The 19,934-nt window shown below is 42.8% G+C and overlaps 1 protein-coding gene across 6 annotated transcripts in view; it reads right to left on the bottom strand.

Annotated features, from left to right (window-relative positions):
* The window catches only part of LOC142502467 (lysozyme g-like), a 47,154-nt gene that overhangs the window by 15,549 nt on the left and 11,671 nt on the right, over positions 1-19,934 (bottom strand). For 2 of the 6 annotated variants that reach the window (XM_075613495.1, XM_075613494.1), the window contains exon 3: positions 18,575-18,657. The exons of 1 other annotated variant lie outside the window; for it this stretch is intronic. In XM_075613495.1, the coding sequence (XP_075469610.1) occupies positions 18,575-18,656 (82 nt within the window). In that variant the 5' untranslated portion in view covers position 18,657. Of the gene's footprint in view, positions 1-1,391; positions 1,964-18,574; positions 18,658-19,934 lie in introns of those variants that run through there. 3 more of the 6 variants (XM_075613492.1, XM_075613497.1, XM_075613498.1) reach the window with 3 other exon arrangements.

A 19,934-nucleotide genomic window follows, 5' to 3' on the forward strand; every position in this document is an offset into this window, starting at 1 on the left:
ACACACACACACTGACTGACACACACTGACTGACACACACACACACACACTGACTGACACACACACACTTACTGACGCGCGCACATCCCCACACCCACACACTGACTGAATGACTGACTGACTGCCGCACGCACACACTGACTGACTGAGGCACGCACACACTGACTGTGTGTGTGTGTGCGTCAGTCAGTCTGTGTGTGTGTTTGTGTTTCTGCGTCAGACTCACTGACGCGCGCGCACACACACTGACTGACTGACGCACACACAATGACTGACGCACACACACTGCATGAAGCTGTAAAGGAGGGAGGGGGGGAACTGGATTGATGTGAATGGGGGACAAACAGAGAGAGGGGGAGGGGTGAGGAGAGAGAGAGGAGCGGGAACATTACATCCCGGGCAACGCCGGGTCTCTCAGCTAGTATAAAATAAACGTAAAGAGAGGGTGCATACCATTCAATGATGGATACAAAAAAAGGAACAACAGGACAGTCACTCTTATACTCCCAGAAAGTGAATATATATATCATTTACGTGAATCACTATCCGTATTTGAAGTGTGTGTGTATATAAATATATATATACATACAAATGAGCATACAGTAATATTTCCATTTGCTATTTGCCTTGCTATGGAGGGTTTTTGTCACTTTTTTACTCACATAACTTCACATATACATACATATATAATATATAATATATATAATATATATAATATATATATATATATATATATATATATATATATATATATATATATATATATATATATGCAGTGGAAGTGTATTGTGTGTATTTACCTACACACTCACTCCACATTTCAGTAACATACATATACATCTAAATAATATTCACATATACACGTTTGCTATAAATGGAATTATTACAATTTTACATTATATACACGTGCAATGAATGGAATAAACACTGTAATAAGTTTGAAATCGCCTATCCGAGCTGCTATGCATGGCTGATCCCTTTTCTCCAGCTTCCTTGAATGTACTACTGTATGAGGAAGATCATGTGACCAGATGCTAGTGCACGTTTAGAGAGAGGGAGGGCAGTGCTGACAAAGGGGTGTGCCTGGGTTTGTGACAGGCCATGAAGGGGCAGTGCCTTAGCAAATGCTTGTTAAAATAGAATACAAGAAAATTGGTCTTTCAAAGTTGTTTTTTTAAAAACAGAAAATGCTAAAAGTATTTTTTCTTACTACAGAACTGATTTATTAAAAAAAACACACATGCAGGATATAGACTGAACTGCAGCTTTAACATAGATAATTATCAGGTTATCTAGCTAAGCACAGTTACTAAATATGCAAATAGAAATTAGATTGAATTATTAATATTAAAGAAAACACAATCATTCTAATCATATTTCATTATTCTCACCCATTCTGATGATTTGGGCGAATCAAACTTGGAGTACAATGTTCTTCTCCTCTTGTTACACCCGCAATGAGAATATTGCTGCTAGCTCAAGTTTATATGAATCGCTTCTGTTTTCCGGGAACATGATGAGTCAGGAAGCAGTAATCTCGCACACACACAGCAGTAACCACTCGCACACACACAGCAGTAACCACTCGCACACACACAGCAGTTATCTCTCGCACACACACAGCAGTAACCACTCACACACACACAGCAGTAACCACTCGCACACACACAGCAGTAACCTATCGCACACACACAGCAGTAACCACTCGCACACACACAGCAGTAACCTATCGCACACACACAGCAGTAACCACTCGCACACACAACAGTAACCACTCGCACAAACACAGCAGTAACCACTCGCACACACACAGCAGTAACAACTCACACACACACAGTAGTGATCTCTCGCACACACAGCAGTAACCACTCGCACACACACAGCAGTAACCACTCGCACACACAGCAGTAACCTATCGCACACACACAGCAGTAACCTATCGCACACACAGCAGTAACCACTCGCACACACAGCAGTAACCACTCGCACACACACAGCAGTAACCACTCGCACACACACAGCAGTTATCTCTCGCACACACACAGCAGTAACCTATCGCACACACACAGCAGTAACCTATCGCACACACACAGCAGTAACCACTCGCACACACACAGCAGTTATCTCTCGCACACAGCAGTAGCCTCTTGCACACACAGTAGGATTATGGCACAGTCACAGACTTTTGCCACAATTATGTTTTATAGAATAAAACAATAAAACAATCTGCAGAATATCGCGAGTTGTAAATAGAGCCCTTTTATGCCTATATATCAGGGTCTCACTTTGAATTTATCCAGTAAGGAGAGTCCATTATTTACATAAGATATCTAGGAACACAGATCGTTTGTTTAGCAGATTAGTTTGTAGGTAGTGCTTCCTTTTCAAGGAACCAAAACTAGGGAACGCCTAAGAACCTACAACACATTTACATTTCTCTAGGGCCAATATGCCTACTACACCCACTTTCCAGAAGGTGTTCATCCTGTCAGTTAGTATAGGACACTATGTATACTTTTAGCTGCACCCACCTTCTAGAAGGTGCCTCGCCTGTCACCTGGTATAGAATGACTTTGCAGAATCCAAACCACTCCCCCTGTATGCATGTGACTAGTGATGTCACAAGCAGTTATAAATAGGAGGGGATTAGACCTCCATCCTCAGACCCAAGGAGGACAGACAGTGGAGAGGTCTCACATGTAGATAGCAGTGTAAATATGTAGCATAGGGTAGGCAGCCCATGGTTGTTTTATAGATAGGGAAGTGCCCCTTGCAGTTAGGTTACCATTAAATAAAGAAGTAACAGGCTCCCCTGAACAGGGATACTTGTGTCCCCTAGGAGTTGCACAATCTGTAACTCTGGGACCATCCTGATGGAGAAGAAGGCAGCAAGCCTAAAGGCCTGTCCCTGTGGGTGAGCGTCCCCAAGGGACTAGTGAGGGCCCAGATATCCCTGTGGTGAGCAGTCCCAAGGGACAGAAGGAAGTATAAGATGCCTGTGGGTGAGAATCCCCAAGGGAAGAACATAAGCCAGTACAAATTGAACATGGTCTCTGTTGCCTCAATCAGGAAACAGTAAAGAGAGAGATTGAAGTAAATCTAAGACAGTCAAACAGATGGATGCTCAGGGCAGACCAGTGAGGGGAACCTGATAGGAGATAGCCCTAACATGCTCAAAGAAGAGTTTACACTAAGTACTAATCAACAGACCAGACTCTGCCACTCTAATTGTTACCTGAGGGCGGAGAATCATCAAACTGGAATGGTTTGTAAGTATTATGTCTACACCTACAAACAATGCAGATACTTCATTTGGTAAAGTGGTCGTCACCCCTGATTTAATTATGGGGCTACCCATAGAGTCCCAGTACACATGGGCTAATTAGCTGGGGGGCATGGGTTAATCTGTGTCTCCACGTTAGGGATTGGATACAGATAATTGTTCACCAATAGTCTGTATTCAATGTTAAGAATAGGGTTACACAGGTATATACACTGTGTCAACCCTACAGTTTGGAGTTCTTCTGATACCATCTTGAATGTCACCGGATTGCTGGAGAATTGCTAGCTGATACTTCTCCATCCCCCAACCCTAAGTAAGTGCTACCTTCTTATCTGTTAATTGTACTATATTGCTGAGTTCACCTTATTTAAGGAATAAATTATATTTTATTATATCTAAGCCTCGTTCAGTTCAACCCAGATATTTGGTGTTCATTATATCTTGTCATAAGCTACCGTGACAGTGGGTCTTAAAGATGGATAGAGAGTGTGCTAGACAGATATTGAAGGTAAGGGTATTACAGGGGTGTGGAGCAGTCAGTGAGACAGGTTTAAGGCGGGAGAGGGCTTTAGATTCAAAAGGGGTAGAGAGAAGACATCCTTGAGCATAATGCAAGAGTCAGGATGGTGTATAGTGAGAAATTAGGGCTGAGATGTAAGGAGGAGCAGAAGAGTGTCAAGCTTTAAAAGTGAAGAGGAGAATTGAGTGTGTGATACGGGATTTGATAGGAAGCCAGGAGAGGGATTTCAGCAGGGGAGACCCTGAGACAGATTTAGGAAAGAGTAGAGGGATTCATGCAGCAGCGTTTAGGATAGATTGTAGGGGAGACAGGTGAGAGGCAGGAAGGCCGGACATTAGGAGGTTACAGTAATCGAGACGGGAGAGAATGAGGGTCTGTGTCAGAGTTTTAGCAGTCGAGCAACAGAGGAAAGTGCGTATCTTTGTAATATTGCGGAGGAAAAAACAACAGTTTGTAGCTACCTTTTTAATGTGAGAGTGTGAAGGAGAAGAGGGTGGTCCACAGTATCAAATGCTGCAGAGAAGTTGAGTAATATGAGCAGAGGGTAATGATCTCTGTCTTTGGCAGCATGGAGGTCATTAGTTATTTTAGTGAGGGCTGTTTCAGTGGAGTGAAAGTGTTTAAAGGCAAAAGGCAGGAGGGAGACAGGACGATAGTTAGAAAGACAGGTAGGGTCAAGATTGCTGTTTTTGAGTAATGGTATAACTGTTGCATGTTTGAAGGAGGAGGGAAGGTACCAGAGTAGAGGGAGGAGTTAAAAATGTGTGTGAGCGTAGGGATTATAGTAGGAGTAAGAGGTTTTAGGAGATGGGAGGGAATGGGGACAGGTGGTAGAGGGAGAAGAGGAGATCAGCAACGACAGAGGACAGAGGAAAAAAGTCAAGGAAGGCAGGAGGAGAGTTAGAAAGAGGTGTAGGATGGGTGGAGGAAACAGATGGGTTGTCCTGATGTATGGATTCCACCTTTTCATTGAAATAGTCGGCAAAGTCCTGAGGGGAGATGGAGGAAGAAGAACAGGCAGCAGAATGCGCTTCTCCAAGGGATGCAACAATGCATCTGGTGAAGAAGTTGTAACCTATGAATCATCAATAAACCGTGACTTGTTTTTAACTCCAAAGTTCCTGGTGCCCATCTTTTAGATCTGCAAGTATGCCCAGCCTGCGTGGATCAGCACCCCTGACAAAGGTAAAGCACCCTGAGTGGCCAAATAGACATCAATGTAAACTCCCATATAGCCAGGCAGGGAGGGTTACACAGGGAGGCAGGGAGCTGTGAGCACTAGCTAATCAATTATGACATCAGCACTGGTGCTCACAGCTGTCTTACATCATGGTCTAGCCTATCAGGGATCTGTTTGTTAATGGGTGGTGGGTATATATGTTTGTCAGGTATCACTATGTATTAGCACTCCCTTGAGAAAGGTCCTGTGTCAAGGACCGAAACGTCGGGTTTATGTGCCGGTTTTTCTACTGAATACACGCTGCTTTTTGTACCTTTGAGTGTGCTGTCTCCTTCTTGCCTCGTGATCTTGGGATCCTGGATCTACTCGGTAAGGAACCTATCTATACTTTACCTGTATGGGACAAGCACCTTTTTACCACATGTGTGTGCCATCTGTTTATTTTTATATATATATACATATATATATATATATATATATATATATTATTGATTATAGTGGCACTACACTAAAAATGGTTTACTACCCGGGTGCTTTAGCTGAGCCTGGCAACAAATTGGGTATAATAGGAAGTAATAGCAGGCACACCAGGACTTATGCAAAATTGCAAGAAGTTTCAACATTTTGGCTCTCCTTGCGGAGCCTATTTCAAGACAGAAAAGACTCTTTGGAGAGCCGAATTGTTGACCTTGTAAATAATAAACGTTTTGCATAAGTCCTGATGTGCCTGCTATTACTTCCTAGACAAGACAGGCAAGATAAGGGGGAAGGGGGCGCGAGCAGGGGGGGCGGGGGGAGAGAGCAGGTATGGGTCTCAGGCAAAAAGCTTTGCTCACCCCTGATCTACTGGATGGCCAGCTTGAGTAGTTCAGCTGGAGAACTGAAAGTTGGTGCTTCTCTTGTGTTTGTTGGGGCAGACGTTCCTCGCTTCTGTCAAAATAGTTTTTTTTAGAGGAACGAGGGGGAACTAAATGAAACTCAGGAAACAGCTGCTGTCTTTGAGCAAGATACGGGTCAAAGAGGCAGAGTCGAAAATGTCAACCACACAGTAATCACTGTGCCAAATGGGAAACATAAAAAGGAAAGCAAAAGCGATCCATTTGACTAACGTTTGTTACGAGAAAGACTAAACTTGGCTAATGGAAGGACCCAGAAAATGGGGTTTTGTAGTTATCGCATAATACAGGGGTGCTCAACTCCAGTCCTCAAGGGCCACCAACAGGTCAGGTTTTCAGGATATCCCTGCTTCAGCACAGGTAGATGTCAGTCTCTGCTTCAGCATAGGTGGCTCAATCAGTGGCTCAGTCAAAGACTGAGCCGCTGATTGAGCCACTGTGCTGAACCAGGGATATCCTTAAAACCTGGCCTGTTGGTGGCCCTTGAGGACTGGAGTTGGTGAAGACTGGAGTTGGCTACCTCTAATTTAGATTCAAACTATTTCAAGCTATTTTGAACTTAAATCCTTTGATATAGCTATCAAAGTCCTGAGGTCTGGCACTCCGGGCCCCATCATGTCGTAGCTACCAAGTCCTGAGGTTTGGGACTCTGGGGCCCCATCATGTCGTAGCTACCAAGTCCTGAGGTTTGGGACTCTGGGGCCCCATCATGTCGTAGCTACCAAGTCCTAAGGTCTGGGACTCTGGGCCCCATAATGATGTAGCTACCAAATCCTGAGGTATGGCACTCCGGGGCCCCATAATGACGTAGCTATCAAATCTTGAGGTCTGACACTCCGGGGCCCCATCATGACATAGCTACCAAATCCTGAGGTCTGGCACTCTGGGGCCCCATCATGTCGTAGCTACCAAGTCCTAAGGTCTGGGACTCTGGACCCCATAATGACGTAGCTATCAAATCCTGAGGTATGGCAATCCGGGGCCCCATCATGTCGTAGCTACATCATGTTCTAGTTGCTGGTTTCTGCGCATGCGACCTGGCTACTAAGGAATGGAAGAGGACTCCCTTCTCTTCGGTTCTGTGATTAGTGACGCCGGGATCACGTTATATCTCCCGAGGGGCCGTCATAAAATCGCAAACAATTCCCCATCATCAACATTTTATATATTATATGAAACTGTATGTGAACATTTGCCTATAACTCACTTGTTTAGTTTTATTACCACAAATAGATAGAGGGTTGTAATAGTGATATTAAGGAAATTATAATATCTTAAATATAATTATTATGTGTGAGACGGAAAAAAGTACCTAATGAAATACAACTCTGCATTTTTAAAAAAGGAAATATACCCCCAAAAAACAAAAAAAATTCTTTAGTAAATCACTTAATGGTTCAATTTGTGTTAGCTCAGGCAACACGGGCAAACAGGGAAAGAAACTCATCCGAACAAGCTTTATACTGTAAATGCAGAAACACAAGGTCCTCTAGGAAAAGGTCCTGTAAAGAATCTGGTGTCTAAGCGCCGTCAGCGCGACCATTACTCACCTCCCGTCGGTACTCAGGCGTCCAAGCGTCTGCAGCGCAATTCCCACAGACCTCCGTTGTCTGCCACTGGCACTCTGGCTCCTCTCCATCACAGGATTGCACCAACCGAAGAGGTGCCTGTTGAACCGCAGCCTCTGCGTGTGTCCCCAGCTCCGCGCTCTATGCGCACACGTGCGTCTGTCTCTGACCCCATGCGCATACGTGCGTCAGTCACCGAATCCACGCACACACGCACGCCAGCCCCAGACGTTATGTGCATGCATTCCCAGCTTACAGAGCACACGCCTAACAGAGCACTTTTAACTGCTCCTGCAGTGAGGCGTCCCCCCCAAGCATCACACAGTTCCATGCAAATCAATAACTACACTCAGCTGGGCTGTAACACCTCCCTCCTATCAGGGAAGACTCTTTGCAGTCCTCCAGGCCTGCCCCCTTTTCCCATTGGCCTGCCCAGCTTTATTATGCCTGTGCTTCCCATCACTCGTCGCTCGACATAGTTCTGTATGGAAGCATTTGAATACTCTCTCAGTGACTCCTCAGGTATTGACGCGGATTGGACGACTACCCCCTCTGGCTCTCGACTTCGGCTCTACTTGGACTTCGTGACTTCTGGCGTCCCTGTAACACGGCTTGTACCTTCGACCATCCGCAACTCTACAATCCCTGATCTTGGCAACGGCAAATACTACTCCTCCTCTACTACTGGTACCGGCAAGTATTGTCTTCATTACTATACCTGGCCTGGCAACACTAACACCACACTCCGGACGCGCTCCCTTTGCTGCGGGTGCGTGTATCCCTACGTCCCACCTCAGCACAGGGGACGGGTCTGGTCTGCAGGCAGCACCGGCGTAACAGGTCCTGGCTGTCAAGGATTATGTCCGATTTTAGCTTTCTTAAATAGCACCCAAAGCTTGAAAGACTTCACAGGTCTCATTCTTCTGTAAGCAGCTTCCAAAACCCGACAGCCATGTGTATAGGAAGAATACATTGTTTCAAAAGCTTGGTACACACGATTACATGCAGAACATCTACTAGATGATCTGTTGTAGGTTGCGATACCATGTACCAAATGCAAGTAATTACACTTAAAGACCAAACCTACACTAACATTTTAATCTATGTAGAACTTCAGTGCTGGCTCATTAAAAGGTATCCCAACCAAACGCCCCTTCTCCAGGACAAACACATCTATTAGAGCTTTAAGCTACATCTACTGTATAAAGAACAGTGTTAATAGTGTAAATAGTTTTAAATACAACAATGATGGGACATTTGCCAGGGTTTCAGTTTTTAATTGTCTGATCCAGTTCCTCCAGACAACTTCAAGCCACTGGTCTAATGCAAATATCTTAGGAGGATTGCACATTTATTTTTGTAATTATTGTTCCTTGACAGACTACAAGCATTTGAGGAATGTTGAGAACAGAAGATTAGAAGATGGTGAGCAATTATTTTCTGAGAAGCAAGAAAAAATGTTTAAAAAGCTCGTTAGTCTTAACCTTGATATACAAAAATCAATTAGCCATGTTTCTATCTGTTAATGTTGGTTCTTTTGATGATTATGATACTGAAACACATAATCACTTCTCATTAAACTTTCCAGTGGAATGTATTTGGTAATCCCAAGAAGAGTTATGATACGTGGTCAAAACTGAGACATTATGATGTATAATACCAAGGTCTATGGTATGATGGCAGATACTGTTTTAAGACTCTACTGTAAATATTGATTTTGAGAGCTGGCACCATTTGACCCATCTGTTGGCCTCCTGTTTTGAATCTCATCAGCCCGTTTGTGCTGTGGGTTTGCAGTAACGAGTGTAACAAATGGTTTGGGATGGATCCCAGTTGGTAACACAATCGAGGAAGCTGTGAATGGGTATGCCGACGTCAAAAGTGGCCCATCGATGGATTCTAGCAAGTCACGAGGGATCCATGACTGCAGAGAAATGACAGGAATGAACAAGAAATATGGAACATGTACCCACAGATCCAGAGAATCAAGAGCCCATTGGCATTAAAGAGACATAAGGCTGATTCAAGTCTGAACTGTTCTTGGTAGTTGGAACCTTCAGTATGCTATCATAAATAAAATAATACAGTTGTTTCATTTAATAAAAGAAAATCAGAGAGTGCTGGTACAGTATTGCCATTTGATCTGTATTTTTCTTGAATGCATAGGTCACCTACACCAATTACAGCCATCATCCTACTCCTGAAGAATCCATTAGGGTGTTATATCAGTAGTCTGATATAAACATTTGTACAATTTAGAAGCATTGGTAGATGTGCAAAATATGTCACTTACTGTGCCTACAATACAACACCAATCCAGAGATGTCAACTCTTACTTCTTTCCTGTTAGCCTCATTGATTTTAAGTCACTCTTGTGAGTTCATGTCTCACTGACTTCAACAAAGTCAGCACATTTCCTTTAGAATGCAATTCATTTTAGTCCAGAACACCCAAATCTCACCAGTTTAGGTCTTTGGAGGTTGACACCTCTGCCAAACAGTTTCCAAGAAAAATGAAATAATGCAACAATTTCCCAGACGGTACCTTTCCATGCTGATGTCTCGTGGTCTCTCCTTTGTCCCAGAATTTGAATGAGTGTGTGTAACAGGGACTCACCCCTGTTAAGAAATGTGCCTCTAATCCAGCAGTGTGCTGGTTAATTGCACACCTGCAATCAACCAACCCCACCTGCCTAATCAGAACTCTGTCAGAAAAAGCCTGTTCTGAGACACTGGAGAGGGATTCCTGAGTATCACAATTGGGGCCTGAACCAAGGAAGGACAGATGTCTTGAGCTGCAAAGAGGCTTGAAATCCAAAGATTTGCAGCGGAGCACAGCTGAGGAATGGGGCCAGCACCAGCAGTTGGAGGGTTAAAAATAAGTATTTATTGAGGCATGGTATACACGGAGGGGAGACAAGACACACTCTGACGCGTTTCAGGCTATGCAGCCCTTTTTCAAAGAGTACAATCGCGTCTCACACTCCCGCAGTTATGAAGGGGATTCCCCGCCTCCATTAATCACGGCTGTTGCAATTGAATGTATCAGCGTAAAAGTTCTTCACCGCTGAAAATGCTAAACTTTATAATGTGATATTACAAAGAATTGTTTTCTGAAATGTACAAAATTACAAGAACCAACGTCAGCCACAATGGGGTCTATGCATGAAGGCAATTTTGGAACTGGAGTTATATTTTAATTGTGCGCCTCTAAGCATTAATGTATAAAGGTTTGCTCCAAGTTTTGTCCCAAGCATATGATTTAAGGAGTGCCAGTTGAATGAGTTAGGCCTCGTTCAGGGTGCTGGCTTCGGAGGGAGGGCGTGCTGCCGTGCGTGCTGCCGTGAGAAACAAAGTATTCAATTTGAATACTGGTTTTCAGGGTAGCAACTGCCCTGTCTCCGAAGCCAGGAGTTCAAGCTGACTACAGTTTCAATAAACGAAAATTTCGTTTTTTGGAACTGCAGCAGCGTCACTGGGACCTCGGCAGCCAATGAAATCATTCTTCAGAATGATTTCATGACTGCAACTTGGAAACTTACCCTGCCGTGTGTAACCCCGCCCCCTCCCCAACGCTGAAAAGTCTGAACTGCCTGAACTGCTGAAACTGCCTCCCTCACGCCCTCCCTCCGAGTCCTGCAGCTGACACCCTGAACGAGGCATTAGGGAGGCTCCTCTCTACATGATGCATATATTATAATGAGATGTGTTACATTCTGCCAAGTTTAAGGTGATGCAATAATTGTGAGAGAAAAAAACCCAGTTTGTTACATTTCCCTCAACTGTGTGCTGAAAAAATAGCACAATGTGTCAGAAAAACTCACAATGGAGACTTCAACAGGTGCTAAATACTAACATCTCTGCTGGGGCAAAAAACACCAGATTTTGTTTCCCCTCACTAGGTAATTAAAATGAGCAGGGGTTTCAACTCCAATCCTCAAGACCGCCCAAAAGGCCAAGGTTTTGATGATTTCCCTGCTTCAGCACAGGTGGTGTAGTTGAAGACTGAGCCACTGATTGAACCACCTGTGCTGAGGCAGGGATATCCTGAAAACCTGACCTGTTGGTGGTGCTTGAGGACTGGAGTTTAGCGCCCCTGGTCTAGAAGGTAAAGATACCACCATCTCTGAAACATTATGAGTCTGATGTGATGACTTGGAGTCTGCAGAGGAGTTCTTGTGTAATGTAAATCCAACTATTGATTTTAAACAGTGTTTTAAGTACGGTTACTGCTGTGAATGATGTGAGTGAGTGATGGATCTCTTAATTGGCACGGCTGGATCTCTTAATTGGCACGGCTGGATCTCTTCTTTGGCATGGCTGGATCTCTTCTTTGACATGGCTGGATATCGTCTTTGGCATGGCTGGATCTCTTCTTTGGCATGGCTGGATCTCTTCTTTGGCACGGCTGGATCTCTTCTTTGGCATGGCTGGATCTCTTCTTTGGCATGGCTAGATATCTTCTTTGGCATGGCTGGATCTCTTCTTTGGCATGGCTGGATCTCTTCTTTGGCATGGCTGGATATCGTCTTTGGCATGGCTGGATCTCTTCTTTGGCATGGCTGGATCTCTTCTTTGGCACGGCTGGATCTCTTCTTTGGCATGGCTGGATCTCTTCTTTGGCATGGCTGGATCTCTTCTTTGGCATGGCTGGATCTCTTCTTTGGCATGGCTGGATCTCTTCTTTGGCAGGGCTGGATCTCTTCTTTGGCACGGCTGGATCTCTTCTTTGGCACGGCTGGATCTCTTCTTTGGCACGGCTGGATCTCTTTTTTGGCACGGCTGGATCTCTTCTTTGGCACGGCTGGATCTCTTCTTTGGCACGGCTGGATCTCTTCTTTGGCACGGCTGGATAAATAATTTGAGGACTATCAAAAAGACTATTCCTGGGAACATAGCACATCGTTAATATCACAGCCTCCCCATTGGGACCTGTTATATTCTGTTCTGTTAGAAGATCTGCAATACATTTAAATAATTAACCTATTCTCTGCCACACTGCTCAGAAACACATTATTTTGCCATTCATTCCCCCCCCCCCTCCTCAATAAATGTATTTAGTTTCGACTTCTCAAAATGCAAAGTGATAGGATTTCTGTAGCAATATTTCTCTAAACCCTGTGGGACTCTTTAACACAAGTTCTATTATCACATATGGTTTAAGTAAACGTACATATTTTCCTTTTCAAGACATGTAAAGTATGCTTTTAATAGCCTTGATTTTCTCTTTAAAGTGAAGTGCCACTCAAAAGCAGAAAACATAAACATATTGTGACATAGTCCAAAGATGTTAGGCAGCTTTCTGCCCCATTTTAGGTCAGAAAATGCAGGAATAGTTACAAATTATCCGTTCCACAGCTTCCCATTAACTCAGGCAGCTGGATGGAAAATCCAGACCACAGATTACAATGGCTCTAGTTCTCCCTCACCTGCTCTTCTAATCACATGCACAGGTATTTAGAGCAGAGAGGTTTGCATTTCACTCTCTCTCCTTAGAGCCTGGAGGCTGGGGGTATCGCTGCTCCCCTGTTTCCAGTGTCGGGGTTGACGGCCCCTCCACGTATCACAGTACCAGAGGATTTGCCTGGACACCACAAACAGATAAGACAAAACAAATGGTTACTGCTGTTGCTAAAAGACTGTGCTGTATTTTGTGACCCTAAATGAGAGAGCATTGTTTTAAGCTGGGGAACCAGTTTAGTTGGCCAGCAGCTGTTAGAGAGACTGATTCTGATGTGTAGTTAGATCCCTGAAAGGGATAGGATTTTGCTTATATGATTTTGGTTTTATTTCTTGAAATAACAGTGTGGGAAATATTGTAACACTGAAATATGTGAACTGCTGAATGAAAGTATCTGAGTACCTCTAACCTACACATGTTAAAGCTGCAGTACCTTACTTGGATGAAAATAAAGCAGGCAGAAGCCTGAGTTAAGCAGCATAATACTTTGCATGATTCTGTTTGTGGTGTCCAGGCAAATCCTCTGGTACTGTGATACGTTGAGGGGCCGTCAACCCCGACACTGGAAACAGGGTAGCAGCGATACCCCCAGCCTCCAGGCTCTAAGGAGAGAGAGTGAAATGCAAACCTCTCTGCTCTAAATACCTGTGCATGTGATTAGAAGAGCAGGTGAGGGAGAACTAGAGCCATTGTAATCTGTGGTCTGGATTTTCTTTCCAGCTGCCTGAGTTAATGGGAAGCTGTGGAACGGATCATTTGTAACTATTCCTGCATTTTCTGACCTAAAATGGGGCAGAAAGCTGCCTAACATCTTTGGACTATGTCACAATATGTATAATGTAAAGCCCGAACATGCAGGAATTGCTGTTCCACTTAGATGGGCAGACCAAAGTTATTAAAAAAACGTAATTAACCTTTCGAGTGCCGGCACGTCCGAATCATGTGATCACTCATGGGGCAATCACATGACGTAACTGGCGCCCGGATGTCGGAAACGGACGTGGAGGGGGCTTTACTTCCCTTTTGATCAGGCAGGTCACACCATGGGAGCCGTCAGCCTGATCTGTCCTTAGAAGAAAAGCAAGTCCCTGTGACGTACCTGGAACATCCGAAGGGATATAGCTCAATTCTTTTATTGATATTTTAGGCCTTTTTTGATGAATTAAACACCCACGCAGTTATTACCGAACACAGAAACATTCAGATTGTGGGTTTTTTAAACAACTCTGAATGACATTTTTAATGTATTATAACGTAACAAGCATTTTTGTTTCTATAGCAACCATTTACAAAGCCACACCCCCTTCCTCTTCTGAAACAGGCTCTGGCAAACCCCTTTTTTTTTTTTTTTTATAACTTGTATTTTATTGGTGTGTAAATACATGATATACATGAAAAACATAACCAATACATGGTGAACAGGGTAGCATATATTACATAATGATGAAGGTATAACATATTTAATGAGCCCACGCGGTTTTTCGAGCCCTACTCCGCCGCGTAGGTAAAGGTCTTATTTTAGGTGATGTGCATCCATGGTAAAATAATATTTGTTACAAACAAGGAAAAAATAAATAAATAAATAAATTAAAAAAAAAAAAAGGGGGGAGGAGGTAGGGTAGAGGGGGGTGGAAGGAGGGAAGGGAGCGTATAGGATGAGGATGTAGTTGTTTCAGGAGTCTACTAAGACGGCTCATGAACTATAGAACCTCGTAAAAAATCGTGTGGCAGTATAAATAGTTAATAATGAGTGGGAATGGTGATCCCGCTGTAAACTTAGTTTCCACTCAACCCAAGGAGAACGCATCTATTACTATTATAGCCAAATTGTGTCACGCTCTACCCCTGGGATGTCTGTCTGAGCTAGCCATGGGGCCCAAACTTTTAAATAGTTGTCACCAGTATCATTAACTAGGCTTGTTAGCTTTTCCATCTGGCAGATATACCAAATACGGTTCCGAATCTTTGGGATAATTGGAATTTCGGGGCGTTTCCATAATGCTGCGATCTCGCACCGCGTGGCGATTGCAAAGTGTGCAATTAGTTTGTTGTTGGATTTTGAAAGGCCCTTTACAGGTCTGTTTAGGAGAAACAGCCACGGGTCCGGGGGAATAGTGAGATCGAATATTCTCTGGATCCAATTTCTGATCTTTTCCCATATCGGTGATATCCGCGGGCAGGACCACAGCATATGTAACAGGTGAGCTGTTCCTCCACATTGTTTAGGGCACAATGGAGAGGACCCTGGTATGAACTTAGATAATTTGAGAGGTGTGAGGTACCATCTCATGAGGACTTTATATGCGTTCTCCTTCAGTGTGGTGAACATCAAGCTTTTTGCAGCTCCTAAAAATATAGTATTCCATTCCTCGTCCTCCAAGGACTCCCCAAGGTCTCTCTCCCATTGGGTACGAAATGAGGGCATTTGTTGTTTTGAAGTTGCAGGCTCGACTACCTCTCCGTATATTGTAGATATGAGTCCCTTTGTGTCGGTTTCTGCCCGACAGAGCTTTTCCAAATTCGTCAATGGGGGTATAGGGCGAATTTATTATAAAATGCTCTGATCTGAAGGAATTTGTAGAATTCAGCATGGGGAATATCATTTTCTGATCTGAGTTGGTCAAATGATTTAATTTTTAGATCGAAGCCCTCCAGATCTTTGAGTCTATCATATCCTTTGTGTCTCCAGATTGAGTGATTATGACCAATAACACCAGGCGCAAAATTAGGATTGTTCCAAATAGGTGTCATCAGCGAATTTGCTGATGTGAGTGAGTTTTTCAGTCTTGATATTTCCCAGACAGATAAAGAGTTAGTCGTTGAGGTGAGTGGAAACAAAGTGTCTTTTCTTGACGATTTAGGTAGCCAAATCAAATTATTAAGCTCTAATGGGGAGCAAGCAGCAGTTTCTAGCTCTACCCATCTTTTTAATTTAGGGTCGGAATGCCATTGAATGATCTGGCTTAATTGAGCTGCTTTAAAATATGACAACAGGCAGGGTACCGCTAAGCCCCCTGCTAAAGTAGGTCTCTTCATGTTTAATTTATTTACTCTCGGTTTTTTACCTCCCCAGATAAAGTTGGATATTTCAGACTGAAGTGAGAGTATATCCTTCAGTTTGAGTGGCACAGGCAATGTCTGGAAGAGGTATAGGATACGTGGAAGTAAATTCATCTTCACGCTGTGTATCCTTCCTATCCAAGAAATCTTCTTGGAGGACCATCTGATTAGGTCTTGTTTTAGAGTCCGAATTAGTTTGGGATAATTTGCTTTATAGATTTTTTTGCATCTTTGGATATGAATCCCCAAATATTTGAGTGAATTCTTTTGCCAGTTAAAATTAAAATTCATTTTCAGTAGTTTCTCTATATGTCCGGGGAGATTGATATTCAGAGCCTCAGACTTGGATTGGTTTATCTTAAACCCAGAGACCTTAGAGAATTTATCTAAAAGGTCAAATAGATTACAGTTAGGTAATGATGTGAGGGGTTTTGAAATGATTAATAGGATATCATCTGCATACAGGGACGCTTTGTGTGATTGGGAGTATGCGTTTAACCCTGAGATATCCGGATTTTCTCGAATACGTGCCGCCAGGGGTTCAATACATAGGGCAAACAGGAGGGGAGATAATGGGCACCCCTGTCTCGTGCCACTTTGGATAGGGAAAGGGTCTGAGGGGAAGCCCTGATGTATGACTCTGGCAGATGGGCCTGAGTACAGCGACATAATCGCTCCACTCACCCTACCCCCGAAGCCAAATGCCGTGAGCGTCTCTCGTAGATATGGCCAGTCTATCCTATCAAAAGCTTTTTCTGCATCCAGACTTAATAACATGCTTTTTGTGTTATTTTTGTTTGCCAATTCTAACAGATCAATGAATCGTCGGGTGTTATCCGCTGCCTGCCTCCCCTTAACAAACCCAACTTGATCTGGATGTATTAGTCTGGGTAGGATTAGACTCAATCTATTGGCCAGAAGTTTGGCATATATTTTTATATTGGTATTGATTAGAGAAATTGGTCTATAGCTTTTACAATTGAGCGGATCCTTGCCAGGTTTATGTATTAGTGATATAGATGCCCGTAGCATGTCCTCGGGAATAGAGGCTCCTGCTAAAATAGCGTTAAACATATGGAGCAGCTGTGGGGCGAGTGATTCAGAGAACTTCTTGTAATACAGCCCCGAAAAGCCATCAGGACCTGGTGCTTTTGATGGTTTCAGTTCCTTGATGGCTTGCGACACTTCTTCCAATGTGAAGTCAGCGCCCATAGCTTCTCTGTCACGCTCTGTCAATCTCTCCAGTTTTGAGCTGGCCAAGAAATCTCTCAGTGCACTGCTCGTGTTTTTATTGTGTGCCACTTTCTTTCCGTCGTATAGGGAACCATAGAATGAACCAAATTCTTCTACTATTTTTTTAGGGTTGGCCATGGGAATAACTGATTTTAAGCGTATAGCTTGGATGTTAAACTTAGATTGCCTATCTTTTAGTGCTCGAGCTAGCATCGTATCCGGCCTGTTAGCTTTTTCATAAAACTTTCTCTTAGACCAACATAAGGAGTTATCTGCTCGGGAAGTCAGTAACATATTTAATTCGATTTTTGTGTCTTTCAGTTCCTTTGCTGTAATTGGATCTGCAATTATTTTATGATTTGATAGCAGGGAATATAATTTGGATTGGAGCGTCCGAATTTTGGAATCTCTGACTCGTTTTCTTTTGGCGGTAATACTGATAATTATGCCCCTTAAAGTTGCTTTATGAGCCTCCCATAAGACCGTATGGGATTCCACAGAGCCTGTGTTAACCTCAAAAAATTGAGTTATCTCCTGAGCTATTGTAGTACAAATTTCGGGTATTTTAAGGATAGATTCGTTGAGTTTCCAATTTGCGCCTGGTCGACTGGTCACAATATTGTTGCACCTAAGCTCGATTGGTGCATGGTCAGACCATGAAATATCATGGATCATTGCATTAGTGACCTTCGGAACCATGTGACACGAAACGAAGAGATAATCGATTCTACTATACGAGGTATGTGGATGAGAGTAGAAGGTGTAGTCCCTAGATGTTGGATGCAACTCCCTCCATATATCTACTAATTGGATGTCTTTCAATGCACTGCGTAGGGTGTCTTGAGCTCTTTTATTATCAGAGTCGCCTCCTCCTGACCTGTCCAGGGAAGATTGTATCGTAATGTTGAAATCTCCTCCGATTATGATATATCCTTTAGCTACTGAACTCAACAGGTGAAAGAATCTGTCAAAGAAAGATGCCTCTTGTACACAAGGAGCATATATGGAGGCCAATGTGATGGGCTGTTCATTAATTGTTCCAGTGAGAATGAGATAGCGACCTTCTGCATCTTTCTTAATTGTCTGGAGTACAAAGGGTATGGTATTATGGAATAAAATGGCCACTCCTCTTTTTTTGACAGATGCTGAAACCATGTAAAACTGAGTGAAGCCTTTGTCTAAAAACCCAGGTGAGTTATTCTTGCTGAAGTGCGTCTCCTGCAAGAATAACACTTCCGTCTTTTTTCTCTTATAATCTGTGAAAGCCAGCTTTCTTTTGATCGGGCTATTAAAGCCCTTTACATTATGTGAAATACATGTAAGCGCCATTTTTCATGTGTAAGAGAAAATATGTAAAGTGAGCATTGTACTTACTCTTGATGTTTTTCCTGGGGTTTCTTATAGTAATATTCATACCTGCTATGTCGGCTTGATGTGGTGGCTGGATATCATACATCCTGGGAAGGGAGAGGTAAGGAAAAGGGTGGGGATAGGTAGACCATACATGGGAAACAACGATGGGATTGCGGCAGGGAAGGGTAGGGAGGGAAAATAAAAGTTGGGAGAAAAATAAATAATAATAAAGAAAAACACAGGATACAAGAGCGTATCTCGGGAGCCCCCGAGAGTAGCTCCTGCGCCCAGAGGGTGGGGTGTCTGGCTCCATTTTCATGATGGGCCAGTCTCCTAAAGTGGAGATCAACCACCCTGGGTCTTGGTAACGGTCCTTCCAAACTAAGGACCGAGAAAAGGGGTACATGCACGAAGGAGAGTAGCTCCCCCGGCATCAAATTTATATTGTACAACTCGTATAACTTGGAAACTGGTATCACATATATATAACACATATAAAACGTATCTGTCATAATTAACTTAACAAACTAACTAATCAACTGTGTCAAACCCGTCAGAATTCCGCACTCATCCAACCTGTCATTTTTATTCTTTGTCTACATCGTCCGCTTTCAAATTTGTCTAGGCCGTCCATTGTCATATAGTATGTAATTTATATAATTTGAACTAACTGTTCCTATATAACTATAATATTCCTATGCTTAACTATATACACTATGTATTCGCTACAGTGGGCATATAACCTATATGTGCATATATAAATACATATACATCCACATATATACATATCCAGTGTTCGACAAACCTATACATTTGCTCGCCCCGGGCGAGTGGATTTAACCCCCGGGCGAGTAAATATTGGCCCAAGCAGCACACGTTTGGTACTAGGTGGCGAGTAGATTTTTTTGTGTGGCGAGTAGATTTTTTGGTGATTTGTCAACCACTGTACATGTCTATATATCTTTATATATATCCGAATAAACTTTTCCTGGTACCTATATATATACATATATACACATACACATGTCCATATATACGTACACACATATACAAATACATACATATCTGTGAGTAAATACCTATACATACACATACACATAACCTTATTCCTAAAAATACATATAACCATCTATGTGAAATAAATATTAACATATAAAGTTTAGTTATCAATAATATGCCCTTACTTGTGTATATTTCATTATATATCTACAGCTATTACATAGTTAATATATATCAAATCTATATTATGGCGTCTGCGTTTAATATTCTGGAACCCTATTATGGATATAGAAAGTATATAGAATATATCAGAATTAATTAATTATATTATATTATATACCATTAATTAATTAATTAACTATATAAAATATATCCTAATCAT

This window comes from Ascaphus truei, chromosome 9 (assembly GCF_040206685.1).
Source record: "Ascaphus truei isolate aAscTru1 chromosome 9, aAscTru1.hap1, whole genome shotgun sequence".
Lineage (NCBI taxonomy): Eukaryota > Metazoa > Chordata > Amphibia > Anura > Ascaphidae > Ascaphus > Ascaphus truei.